General features: G+C 50.6%; 1 protein-coding gene across 5 annotated transcripts in view; it reads right to left on the bottom strand.

Moving 5' to 3' along the window:
- The window catches only part of dip2a (disco-interacting protein 2 homolog A), a gene marked incomplete at its 5' end in the record, with an annotated part of 83298 nt that overhangs the window by 52474 nt on the left and 18324 nt on the right, over positions 1 to 12500 (bottom strand). For all 5 annotated transcript variants that reach the window (XM_080537195.1, XM_080537192.1, XM_080537191.1 and 2 more), the window contains one exon: positions 7859 to 7930. In XM_080537195.1, the coding sequence (XP_080393321.1) occupies positions 7859 to 7930 (72 nt within the window). The remainder of the gene's footprint in view (positions 1 to 7858; positions 7931 to 12500) is intronic.

The following is a 12500-nucleotide window of genomic DNA, read 5'->3' as shown; positions in this document are numbered from 1 at the left end:
ACTGCACTTATATAGCACCTTATTCCAAAGCGCTTTACAACGGCCTCTCATTCACCCATTCACACACACATTCACACACCAACGGCGGCCAAGCTACCATGCAAGGCGCCGACCCGCTCGTTGGGAGCAATTTGGGGTTCAGTGTCTTGCCCAAGGACACCTCGACACATGGCCAGTCGGGGATCGAACCGCCGAACCACCGACCTTGCGATCATTAGATGCTGGCTCTACCTCGTGACTGCTACTGGCTGACTGACTGACTGACCTCCTGACTGACTGACTGACTGACTGACTGACTGACTGACCCGACTGGCTGACTGGCTGACTGACTGGCCCGGCTGGCTGACTGACTGACTAACTGGCTGACTGGCTGACTGACTGACTGGCTGACTGGCTGACTGGCTGGCTGACGACTGACTGACTGACTGACTGACTGGCTGGCTGACTGGCTGACTGGCTGACTGACTGGCTGACTGACTGACTGGCTGACTGACTGACTGGCTGACTGACTGACTGACCTGGCTGGCTGACTGGCTGACTGACTGGCCCGGCTGGCTGACTGACTGACTGACTGACTGGCTGGCTGACAGGCTGACTGACGACTGACTGACTGACTAACTGGCTGACTGACTGACTGGCTGACTGGCTGACTGACTGACTGGCTGACTGACTGACTGGCTGGCCCGGCTGGCTGACTGACTGGCTGGCTGACGACTGACTGACTGACTGACTGACTGACTGGCTGGCTGACTGGCTGACTGGCTGACTGAGTGAGTGAGTGACTGGTTGACTGGCTGACTGACTGGCTGACTGATTGACTGGCCCGGCTGGCTGACTGGCTGAGTGGTACTTAGCGAGGTTCCAGTCGGTTCTGAGGGACGAAACCCATAACCACCAGCTTTGAGGGGGCTGAGAGGGTAAATGGTAAATGGACTGCACTTATATAGCGCCTTATTCCAAAGCGCTTTACAACGGCCTCTCATTCACCCATTCACACACACATTCACACACCAACGGCGGCCAAGCTACCATGCAAGGCGCCGACCCGCTCGTTGGGAGCAATTTGGGGTTCAGTGTCTTGCCCAAGGACACCTCGACACATGGCCAGTCGGGGATCGAACCGCCGAAACACCGACCTTGCGATCATTAGATGCTGGCTCTACCTCCTGACTGCTACTGGCTGACTGACTGACTGACTGCCTGACTGACTGACTGACTGACTGACTGACTGACTGACTGACTGACTAACTGGCCCGGCTGGCTGACTGACTGACTGACTGGCTGACTGACTGACTGATTGGCTGACTGATTGGCTGGCTGACTGACTGACTGATTGGCTGGCTGACTGACTGACTGACTGACTGATTGGCTGACTGACTGATTGGCTGACTGACTGACTGACTGATTGGCTGACTGATTGGCTGGCTGACTGGCTAACTGACTGGCTAACTGACTGACTGGCTGACTGATTGGCTGACTGACTGACTGACCCAGCTGGCCGGCCGGCTGACTGACTGACTGACTGACTGACTGACTGACTGATTGACTGACTAACTGGCTGACTGGCTGACTGACTGACTGACTGGCTGACTGACTGACTGGCTGACTGGCTGACTGGCTGGCTGACGACTGACTGACTGACTGACTGACTGACTAACTGGCTGACTGGCTGACTGACTGACTGACTGGCTGGCTGACTGACTGACTGGCTGACTGACTGGCTGACTGGCTGACTGGTTGACTGGCTGACTGACTGGCTGGCTGACTGACTGACTGACTGGCTGACTGACTGACTGACTGGCTGACTGGCTGGCTGGCTGACGACTGACTGGCTGATGACTGACTGACTGGCTGACTGACTGGCTGACTGACTGAGTGAGTGAGTGACTGGTTGACTGGCTGACTGACTGGCTGACTGATTGACTGGCCCGGCTGGCTGACTGGCTGAGTGGTACTTAGCGAGGTTCCAGTCGGTTCTGAGGGACGAAACCCACAACCACCAGCTTTGAGGGGGCTGAGAGGGTAAATGGTAAATGGACTGCACTTATATAGCGCCTTATTCCAAAGCGCTTTACAACGGCCTCTCATTCACCCATTCACACACACATTCACACACCAACGGCGGCCAAGCTACCATGCAAGGGGCCGACCCGCTCGTTGGGAGCAATTTGGGGTTCAGTGTCTTGCCCAAGGACACCTCGACACATGGCCAGTCGGGGATCGAACCGCCGAACCACCGACCTTGCGATCATTAGATGCTGGCTCTACTTCCTGACTGCTACTGGCTGGCTGACTGACTGACTGACTGACTGACTGACTGACTAACTGGCCCGGCTGGCTGACTGGCTGACTGACTGGCTGGCTGACAGGCTGACTGACTGACTGGCTGACTGATTGGCTGACTGATTGGCTGGCTGAATGACTGACTGACTGATTGGCTGACTGATTGGCTGGCTGACTGACTGACTGACTGACTGACTGGCTGACTGGCTGACTGACTGACTGACTGACTGATTGGCTGACTGACTGACTGGCTGACGGACTGGCTGGCCGGCCGGCTGACTGACTGACTGACTGACTGGCTGACGACTGACTGACTGGCTGACGACTGACGACTGACTGACTGACTGACTGACTGACTGGCTGACTGGCTGACTGGCTGACTGGCTGACTGACTGACTGAATGACTGAGTGACTGGTTGACTGGCTGACTGACTGGCTGACTGATTGACTTGCCCGGCTGGCTGACTGGCTGAGTGGTACTTAGCGAGGTTCCAGTCGGTTCTGAGGGACGAAACCCACAACCACAGCATACCCGGCCCCCAACCCACCAGGGTCCGACCCGGCTCGTTAAAACGCCTCACTTCAACAACAGCAGCTTAGAGGGGATCAACGCGCTGCACCAAGTCAGCAACTCTCAGATAGCAACACACACAGGCAGCGCTAAGGTACAGGGAAACGTACAGTACAAACCCATGTTCCCACGTGGCTAAAGACACTGACCCCCCCCCCCCACACACACACACACACACACACACACACACACACACACATCAATACACACATCGACATACACATGGGGATATGCATCCAGCTCCTCCTGTGTCATTCTAAACCGTCACAGCAGAGAAAACAAACAGGTCTATAAACCAGTCAGGCTCCCAACCACGTCTGGTTGCCGGGGTGGGGGTCTGGTTGCCGGGGAGAACGGACTTCCCACAGTCCAGATCAAGCCAATCAGGGCCGCTGTTCGGTCACGCCAGAGGCCGCTATTGGCCCGCTAACGTCCCGCCGCTCGCAGGAAGCTGATGAATGAATGTGCAGCACCTGCTTGTCAGAGATCCTTGTCTGTGTGTGTTTCTAATCAACAACAGGGGAAAGCCCGCCGTCGCAAAATCTATATCTGTAAACAAGCTGGGCTAGCAGCTAGCGTACTCCACACAGTGTAATCTGGCTCTGGGACCACATTCCTAATGTTGTCATTAATTCCACAGCGTGCGTGTTGTGTCCAGAGCACGCCGGCATCCACCATTGGATTAGAACTAGAACAACAACCCACATAAAACAGAAAGCGGCTGTAACAGCAGAAGGCAACGCACTGGGCTTGGGGTGGGGGTGGGTGGGTGGGTGGGGGGGTGAAGGATGATCATTTATGTGAAATGATCAAATCACAATTTGCCCATTTTTCCCCCCTCCCCTTGTGTCAGATTAGATAAGAACTGTGGTGACCAATTTTGTTATTGGAAACTAACGTTCCCTCTTAACTCACACCCGTCCCCCCGTTCCCCCCCGGAGAACACTAAGGAACACTAAGGAACAGCGAGGTAGGACCGGTGAAGAAGACCTAACATCATTCTACCGCCAGCAACGCTCTTAACGTCTCCCCTAGATCATGTGAGACCGTAGTGTCTGTCTATGAGCCGCTGACAACTGTGAAATACAAGGCAGTAAAACAGCCAAGGTAGCGATTACCCCCCCCTCCCCCACCACGACCCCCCCCTCCCCCACCACGACCCCCCCCTCCCCCACCACGACCCCCCCCTCCCCCCCCACCCCCCATCTTAAACTCCATGTGAGCCTGCCGGCCTGCAGAGGAGAGGGGGGGGGTCCTGTTTCAACCCTCTACAGTCATCATTAAATGGCAATGCGGCGGCGGTGTCTCGTAGAAGAAAACTGTCTTACCCTTTCAACAACGGCTGCCGTCTCCTGTAACTATCGGTTACGGGGTCCTCAGGTCTCTCGTATCTATCGGTTACGGTTCCCCAGGTTCCCTTGGTTGTTAAACGGTGGAGGAATCAGATGTGTGACTGATAGGGAGCGTTAGCCGGACGAGGACTGGGAGGGAGGGAGGGAGGGAGGGAGGGAGAGACAGGAGGGAGCAGGGAGAGAGAGACAGACTTCTGTCTCTCAGAGAAAATAACCCCTGTAGCTAAATAACAGGCCTGACGCGAACTGCCAGTGGAAAAGCCCAGAGCTGAGCTGAGCTGAGCTGAGCTGAGCAGAGCTGTTGGGTTTGTTGGTTTCCAGCGAGGCTCCATTGTGTGACAGAGGGCCAAACCCCAACTACCATGAAGGGGCAGGCCAGCAGACACAGACTCCTCTCTAGGACACGCCGCAAAACCCCCTCATCACATATTCCTCCACGGCCGACTCCTTGACTGACTGGCTGGCTGGCTGGCTGGCTGGCTGGCTGGATGCAGCTAAAAATACCTACAGTAGACCGATGAATATCTATCCACATGAATACACATAGCGTATCCACACAGGGACGTACACAGACACACAGACACACACACACACGCACACACACACACACGGAGACACTCTCTCTCTCTCACACTCACACACACACACACACACGCACAGACACACACACACACAGACGGACACACACACTCACACACACACTGGCTGGGGGGTTGCTGGCCTCATATCTAAGGTGCCTACCAGTGCCGTTGTGCCCTTGAGCAAGGCACTTAACCCCTAACTGCTCCAAGGGCTGAGAGAGAGACAGAGAGACAGAGAGAGAGAGAGAGAGAGAGAGAGAGAGAGAGAGAGAGAGACAGAGAGAGAGAGAGAGACACAGACAGACAGAGAGGGACAGAGAGAGAGACAGAGGGAGAGACAGAGAGAGAGAGAGAGACAGAGAGAGAGAGACAAAGAGAGAGACAGAGAGAGAGAGAGAGACAGAGAGAGACAGACAGAGAGAGAGAGAGACAGAGAGAGAGAGACAGAGAGAGAGACAGAGAGAGAGAGAGAACGAAAGAGAGAGAGAGGGAGAGAGAGAGACAGAGAGGGACAGAGAGAGAGACAGAGAGAGAGAGAGAGAGAGAGAGAGAGAGAGAGACAGAGAGGGACAGAGAGAGAGACAGAGACAGAGACAGAGAGAGAGACAGAGACAGAGAGACACCCTGTATCGGACACGGTGGCGGTGACGGTCTTTATAGCATATAAAAGTTATGACCGGTTGACAAAATGCAGTAGTTTGGCATCTGACCAGATCAGCAGCAAATCAGCAGCATACTTTAAACCCATAAGGACGTGTGTGACTGGCAGTGTCAGCTAGGAGGTGCTTCACCTTGTACCTGTGCTGTGTCTGTGTGTGTGTCTGTGTGTGTGTCAGTATCTCTGTCTGTGTGTGTGAGTGTGTGTGTGTGTCTGTCTGTATCCGTGTCTGTGTCTCAGCCAGTATCTCTGTCTCTGCGTAGCTCATTTCAGCCTATGAGGATGAGCACAGCTGTTGTGCTAAGCTAAGCTAAGCTAAGCTACGAGCTAGCTAGCAGGAGTCTCACCTTGTGCAGCATCTGTGTTTCAGCACATTTACAAGCCTGGGGGGGGGGAGGGGTGCCTCGCTGTGGCGTTATAGCTAACAGGTATCTCCCCTTACACAGGTACATAGTGTGTATATATATACACCGCGTTCCAAATTATTATGCAAATGATATTTTTCTCAGATTTTCCTAAATAGTCGATGCAAATGACAATCAGTATAATTTTCAAGTCATCAACAGTTAGAGTATAATTCAAATTTTATTGAACAAACCTCCCAATGATAACAGTATTTTTTTTTTTTTTATAAAAAACTCAAAATGCACTGTTCCAAATTATTATGCACAACAGAGTTTCAAAACATTTTATAGGTTGTAAAGAACTAAAAATGGTAATTTGATGAATTTAGGGTTAGGAGGTCATATTAGGAGGTCATACTGAAATCAAAAGCTATTTCAAACAAAAACATCTTAACAGGTCAAGTTACATGTTAACATAGGACCCCTTCTTTGATATCACCTTCACAATTCTTGCATCCATTGAACTTGTGAGTTTTTGGACAGTTTCTGCTTGAATTTCTTTGCAGGATGCCAGAATAGCCTCCCAGAGCTGCTGTTTTGATGTGAACTGCCTCCCACCCTCATATATATTTTGCTTGAGGATGCTCCAAAGGTTCTCAATAGGGTTGAGGTCAGGGGAAAATGGGGGCCACACCATGAGTTTCTCTCCTTTTATGCCTATAGCAGCCAATGACACAGAGGTATTCTTTGCAGCATGACAGTGGGCTCAGAAATACATACTAATTTCCAAACAGTCTTGTTTACTGATGAGTGCCGTGCAACCCTGGATGGTCCAGATGGATGGAGTAGTGGATGGTTGGTGGATGGCCACCATGTCCCAACAAGGCTGCGACGTCAGCAAGGAGGTGGCGGAGTCATGTTTTGGGCCGGAATCATGGGGAGAGAGCTGGTAGGCCCTTTTAAGGTCCCTGAAGGTGTGAAAATGACCTCGGCAAAGTATGTAGAGTTTCTGACTGACCACTTTCTTCCGTGGTACAAAAAGAAGAACCGTGCCTTCCGTAGCAAAATCATCTTCATGCATGACAATGCACCATGTCATGCTGCAAAGAATACCTCTGTGTCATTGGCTGCTATAGGCATAAAAGGAGAGAAACTCATGGTGTGGCCCCCATCTTCCCCTGACCTCAACCCTATTGAGAACCTTTGGAGCATCCTCAAGCAAAATATATATGAGGGTGGGAGGCAGTTCACATCAAAACAGCAGCTCTGGGAGGCTATTCTGGCATCCTGCAAAGAAATTCAAGCAGAAACTGTCCAAAAACTCACAAGTTCAATGGATGCAAGAATTGTGAAGGTGATATCAAAGAAGGGGTCCTATGTTAACATGTAACTTGACCTGTTAAGATGTTTTTGTTTGAAATAGCTTTTGATTTCAGTAAATATGACCTCCTAATATGACCTCCTAACCCTAAATTCATCAAATTACCACTTTTAGTTCTTTACAACCTATAAAATGTTTTGAAACTCTGTTGTGCATAATAATTTGGAACAGTGCATTTTGAGTTTTTTTTTTTTTTTTTAAATACTGTTATCATTGGGAGGTTTGTTCAATAGAATTTGAATTATACTCTAACGGTTGATGACTTGAAAATTATACTGATTGTCATTTGCATCGACTATTTAGGAAAATCTGAGAAAAATATCATTTGCATAATAATTTGGAACGCAGTGTATAGCCTAGGTCACCTCAGGCGGTGGTGATGGTGTATTAGCGTAGCCTAGCGGCTAACAGGTACCTCAGCTTACACAGGTACATGTGTGTATATAAATAGGCTAGGTCACCTCAGGCGGTGGTGATGTATTAGCGTAGCCTAGCGGCTAACAGGTATCTCACCTTACACAGATACGTAGTGTGTATACATATCTACCCTAGGTCACCTCAGGCGGTGGTGATGATGTATTAGCGTAGCCTAGCGGCTAACACGTATCTCACCTTACACAGGTACATAGTGTGTATATATAGGCTAGGTCACCTCAGGCGGTGGTGATGTATTAGTGTAGCGTCTTACCTTGTATCTGAGGGATGTAGGGAGCCAGCAGTTTTCCTCTCTTCTTCTCATAGCCCTTCTGGGTGATGTCCCCTGCAGAGACAGAAAGAAGCAGGGCGGTGAGTCATTGAGGCAGTCAGACGCGGGGACGCGTTGCTGCGGTGTGTGTGTGTGTGTGTGCGTGTGTGCGTGTGTGTGTGTGTGTGTGTGTGTGTGTGGGCCAGCCTCTAGGACTGGCACCGCGAGGCACCGGGTGTATCGGACCAGACGCGCCCCAGCCCCCTAGCCACGGGATGTCAACCCCCCCCCCCCCCCCCCCACACACACACACACACACACATACACACACACACACACCCTTCCGATACCAAGCCAGTCTCACAGTTCACAGGACATCACTGTGTGTTAAAAGGCCAATAGAGAGAGAGAGAGAGAGCTGCCCGCCAGAAGGATGACAATGCCTTTCTACACCCTGACCGGTCCGGTCCGGTTTTGTATTTTTCTTTTCCGTTTCATTTCAAGTTCTGGGATCTAAGATGATCACATGTGTTTTGAGCTTGTTTTTTTCTGGTCTGGGTCTGGTCTGGTCTGGTCTGGTCTGGGTTTGGTCTGGGTCTGGTCTGGGTTTGGGTCTGGTCTGGTCTGGTCTGGGTTTGGTCTGGGTCTGGTCTGGGTTTGGGTCTGGGTCTGGTCTGGGTCTGGTCTGGTTTGGGTCTGGTCTGGTCTGGTCTGGTCTGGGTTTGGTCTGGTCTGGGTTTGGGTCTGGTCTGGTCTGGGTTTGGTCTGGGTCTGGGTCTGGTCTGGGTCTGGGTCTGGGTCTGGGTCTGGGTCTGGGTCTGGGTCTGGTCTGGGTCTGGTCCGAGCAGACGACAGTTTCATTCAGATTCAGAGACTGAGGTGGAGGACTGGAGAAGAGAGAGAAGAGAGAGAACAGAGAGAACAGAGAACAGAGAGAACAGAGAGGTGGAGAAGAGAGAGAACAGAGAGGTGGAGGACTGAAGCAGAGCTGCACTTCCAGACTCCCCCCGAATACTTGCAGGATAACATCACCTCAGGAAAACCAGCATTTAAAACCTCATTTGTCTCAGAAAAATATGGAACATTCATCCTCTCTCTCTCTCTCTCTGTCTCTCTCTCTCTCTCTCTCTCTCTCGCTCTCTCTCTCTCTCTCTCTCTCTCTCTGTCTCTCTCTCTGTCTCTCTCTCTGTCTCTCTCTCTGTCTCTCTCTCTATCTCTCTCTGTCTCTCTCTCTCTCTCTCCAGCGATGCCGCAAGCGAAAATACTGCTGACGACAGTCCGATTTTTGGGTGGCGTGTCGCACGCTTAATTGCATGACTGTCTGGAGGACGACGTGAAGCAGCCTTTTCATTTTCCTCCGTGAAATGTCACACGAGCCGGCCGACATCATCCCTCTCTGTCCTGCTGTCCTCCTCGGGGTGTTCTATTTATAGCGCTTTGCCACCGACGTTAAAATAAAGAGCTGTCATTAACACTAGAACAGCCATGAGTGTGAGTAAAGAAACATTTTATATCTTTGCACTCGATCAAATTTCAGGACCCTCCTTTCATGACTTTTCCTAGATATGTGCGTTCTACCACCCAGTATCCTTACATTTTCAAAATCACATCAGGATAAGCTAGTATAAAGCTATTTTGCTACTTTTTCTGTGTAGGAAGCAGGCTAATTTACAAGTGGCCAACTAGTGGTCTTTGTGTGTAAATAGCAGCTTTGCACTGTAAAAGAGGGGGTAAAAAGGCACGGCTGTTCTAGTGTTAAACCTCCTCCTCCTCCAGGCTCCGTGCTGCTGGGGAGCCCGCCCCCGGGTCTCCGGAAACTAAAACTAAAAAGAAGTCGCCACATCTACGATCATCGCCTGCAGATGTAGAGCAAGCTACCGCCTGTCAATCAAAAACACCGCTCCCACCATCACCAGAGCCTACAGCAAGGCCTATATCTAGCTACCACCGTCACCAGAGCCTACAGCGAGGCCTATATCTAGCTACCTCCATCACCAGAGCCTACAGCGAGGCCTATACTGTATATACTGTATATCTACTGTATATCTGGCTCATTGTAGAACAGCCATCTGGGTCAAAGATAGAGTAAGTTAATACGTTCACGTTGAAAACACTGTTATTAAAAATAAAAAACTAAGTGGTTATAATTATGGTGAGTCGACACACAGACACAAACCCAACAGGCCTGCGTGTCAGCCTCTTCAAAGACCTCTAGGTCGCTATGATGGGAACAATGGGTCCAGTTTCTAGTTCCCACAATCAGTTCTGACACCAGAAACCACCCTGCTTCCATTGCTGTTTGTGTGTGTGTGTGTGTGTGTGTGTGTGTGTGTGTGTGTGTGTGTGTGTGTGTGTTACAACAAAGTTAATGAGGTTATGCCAAGAGACTATAACCCCACATGTGGCCATCTTGCCCTGCAAACAGACCTTCTTCAATCGGAAGGAATTTTAAAATAAACTCAATTAAAAGACACAACAGCACACTGTGGGGGGGAAGAGAGAGAGAGAGAGTGAGAGAGAGAGAGAGAGAGAGAGAGAGAGAGAGAGAGGGAGAGAGAGAAAGAAAGAGAGCGAGAGAAAGAAAGAGAGAGAGAGAGAGAAAGAGGGAGAAAGAAAGAGAGAGAGAAAGAAATAAAGAGAGAGAGACAGAGAGACAGAGAGAGAAAGAAAGATAGAGAGAGAGAAAGAGAGAGAGACAGACCCAGAGAGAGAGAGAGGGGGAGAGAGAGAGACAGACCCAGAGAGTGAGGGAGGGAGAGAGAGAGAGGGGTGAGTGATAGGATGTTTACTGTCTTGCTATCCCTGTTCTCTCTGCTGCAGACAAAGCCATATTGATTGAGTTGAACAGAGAGAGCTGACTGACCTCCCAACAGACCCTGCCCCCCCCACCCACCCCCACAGCCTATTCTCAGCCCCTGAACAACAAAAAACGGCCCACAATGCCCTTGGGGGGGGGGCGTTGGGAAAAAGCAGCCTCTCAAACAGCTGGACGACGCGTCAAACACACACTTGACTTGGCGGTCCGTCAGCGGGACGCGGTCATGTGATGTGAAGTGAGGAGTTAGAAAAAAACCGGACTGACCTTATATAGCGCCTTATTCCAAAGCGCTTACAACGGCCTTTCGTTCACCCATTCACACACACATTCACACACATTCACACACCAATGGCGGCAAGCTACCATGCAAGGCATCGGCCGGCCCGCTCATTGGGAGCAATTTGGGGTTCAGTGTCTTGCCCAAGGACACCTCGACATGTGGCCACCCGGGGTTCGAACCACCGATCTGCCGACCTTGCGATCATTAGATGGCTGCTCTACCTCCAGAGACACAGCGCCCAGAGGAGAGGGTCTTAAAAGGCAGAGGGTCAACGTCGTCAACAACAACAACAACAAGAGCTTAATAATAATATACGCCGTTTAGCTGACGCTTTTTATCCAAACGCGAGATAATCAGAGAACTCCAGTGCCAAGTAACATTCTTATTCAGTAGCCAAGCACTACTAGCCTATGTGAGAGATCTTCTTTTTTTTGGGGGGGGGGGGGTGGGGGGGGGTCAAAAGATTCTTCAAATCTTGAAAGCAGATTTCTTAAAAGGAAAAAGTGGAATTGAAAACGACACTCAGGCTGTAAGACCATGACATCCACGCCACGGAGACTGTCCTTAATCAGGCCTATCTCTGCAAATTCTTTCTTTTGTTGGTTTGTTGTTTCTACGTGTCACTCCACCAACAAGCTAAATACAGTCCTCTTCTCTTCATCTATTGTTCGTGGCGTTTTCATTCCCTCACACAGAGAGAGAGACGCGGGGCTCAGACGCATTTCCCTCCTCTTCTGTTTGAGCTTTACTAGACAACCCTCCAGGAGCAGCAGAATGAGGGGAGGTCAATAGGCTGCGTGCTGCCTGGGGAATAAGGGAAGAGGAGATGGGGAAGGGGGAGGGGGGGGAAGGGATGGAGGGGATGGAGGGAGGGCTGGGCGGCGTCCTTGCCAAAATTTCCCAGCTGAGCTGCGGGAGTTAGCTAAAAGCTGCCTTGTGTGTGAAGCCTCCTACTCCTACAGCCTGGAAGGAGACCAGTCGTTGGTCTGCTCTGATCTGATTGGTCGCCCTGCTCTGAGTGGTCGCCCTGCTCTGATTGGTCCCCTGCTCTGAGCAGGAAGTGAAGTGGTGCCAGGCTACTGAGAGAGAGAGAGAACAAGGAAAAACACCTGAGATGTGAGAGAGAGAGAGAGAGAGAGAGAGAGAGAGAGAGAGAGCGGAGAAGAGAGAGAGGGAGAGAGAGAGAGAGAGAGAGAGAGAGAGAGGGAGAGAGAGAGAGCGGAGAAGAGAGAGAGAGAGAGAGAACAATAATTACTTAATTATATAATCCATTACTTAATACATAAATTACAGTATCCACAGTACTGATAATATTCCATTCTTAATACTGAAACAACACTAAATAAATAAATAACTCAGTTCAGTGACAGCTGAAAAGCTCCGGTCCTTTCCCTCCTTATTGACTGGAAGGCTGTAATTGACTGAAAGCTATTGAGCTCTGAGAGCAGAAACCCCATTAGAGAATTAGTATGGTACCCCGAGGAGGCCTTGTCCAGAGGTAGACAGACAGGGAGTCATTTAATAGGCTGATAAATACTTGCTGCTGG

The sequence above is a fragment of the Nansenia antarctica genome (assembly GCF_963989245.1).
Source record: "Nansenia antarctica genome assembly, chromosome: 7".
NCBI lineage: Eukaryota > Metazoa > Chordata > Actinopteri > Argentiniformes > Microstomatidae > Nansenia > Nansenia antarctica.
Note: the sequence above shows the minus strand (reverse complement) of the source record. Positions and strands in the feature narration are given on the sequence as shown.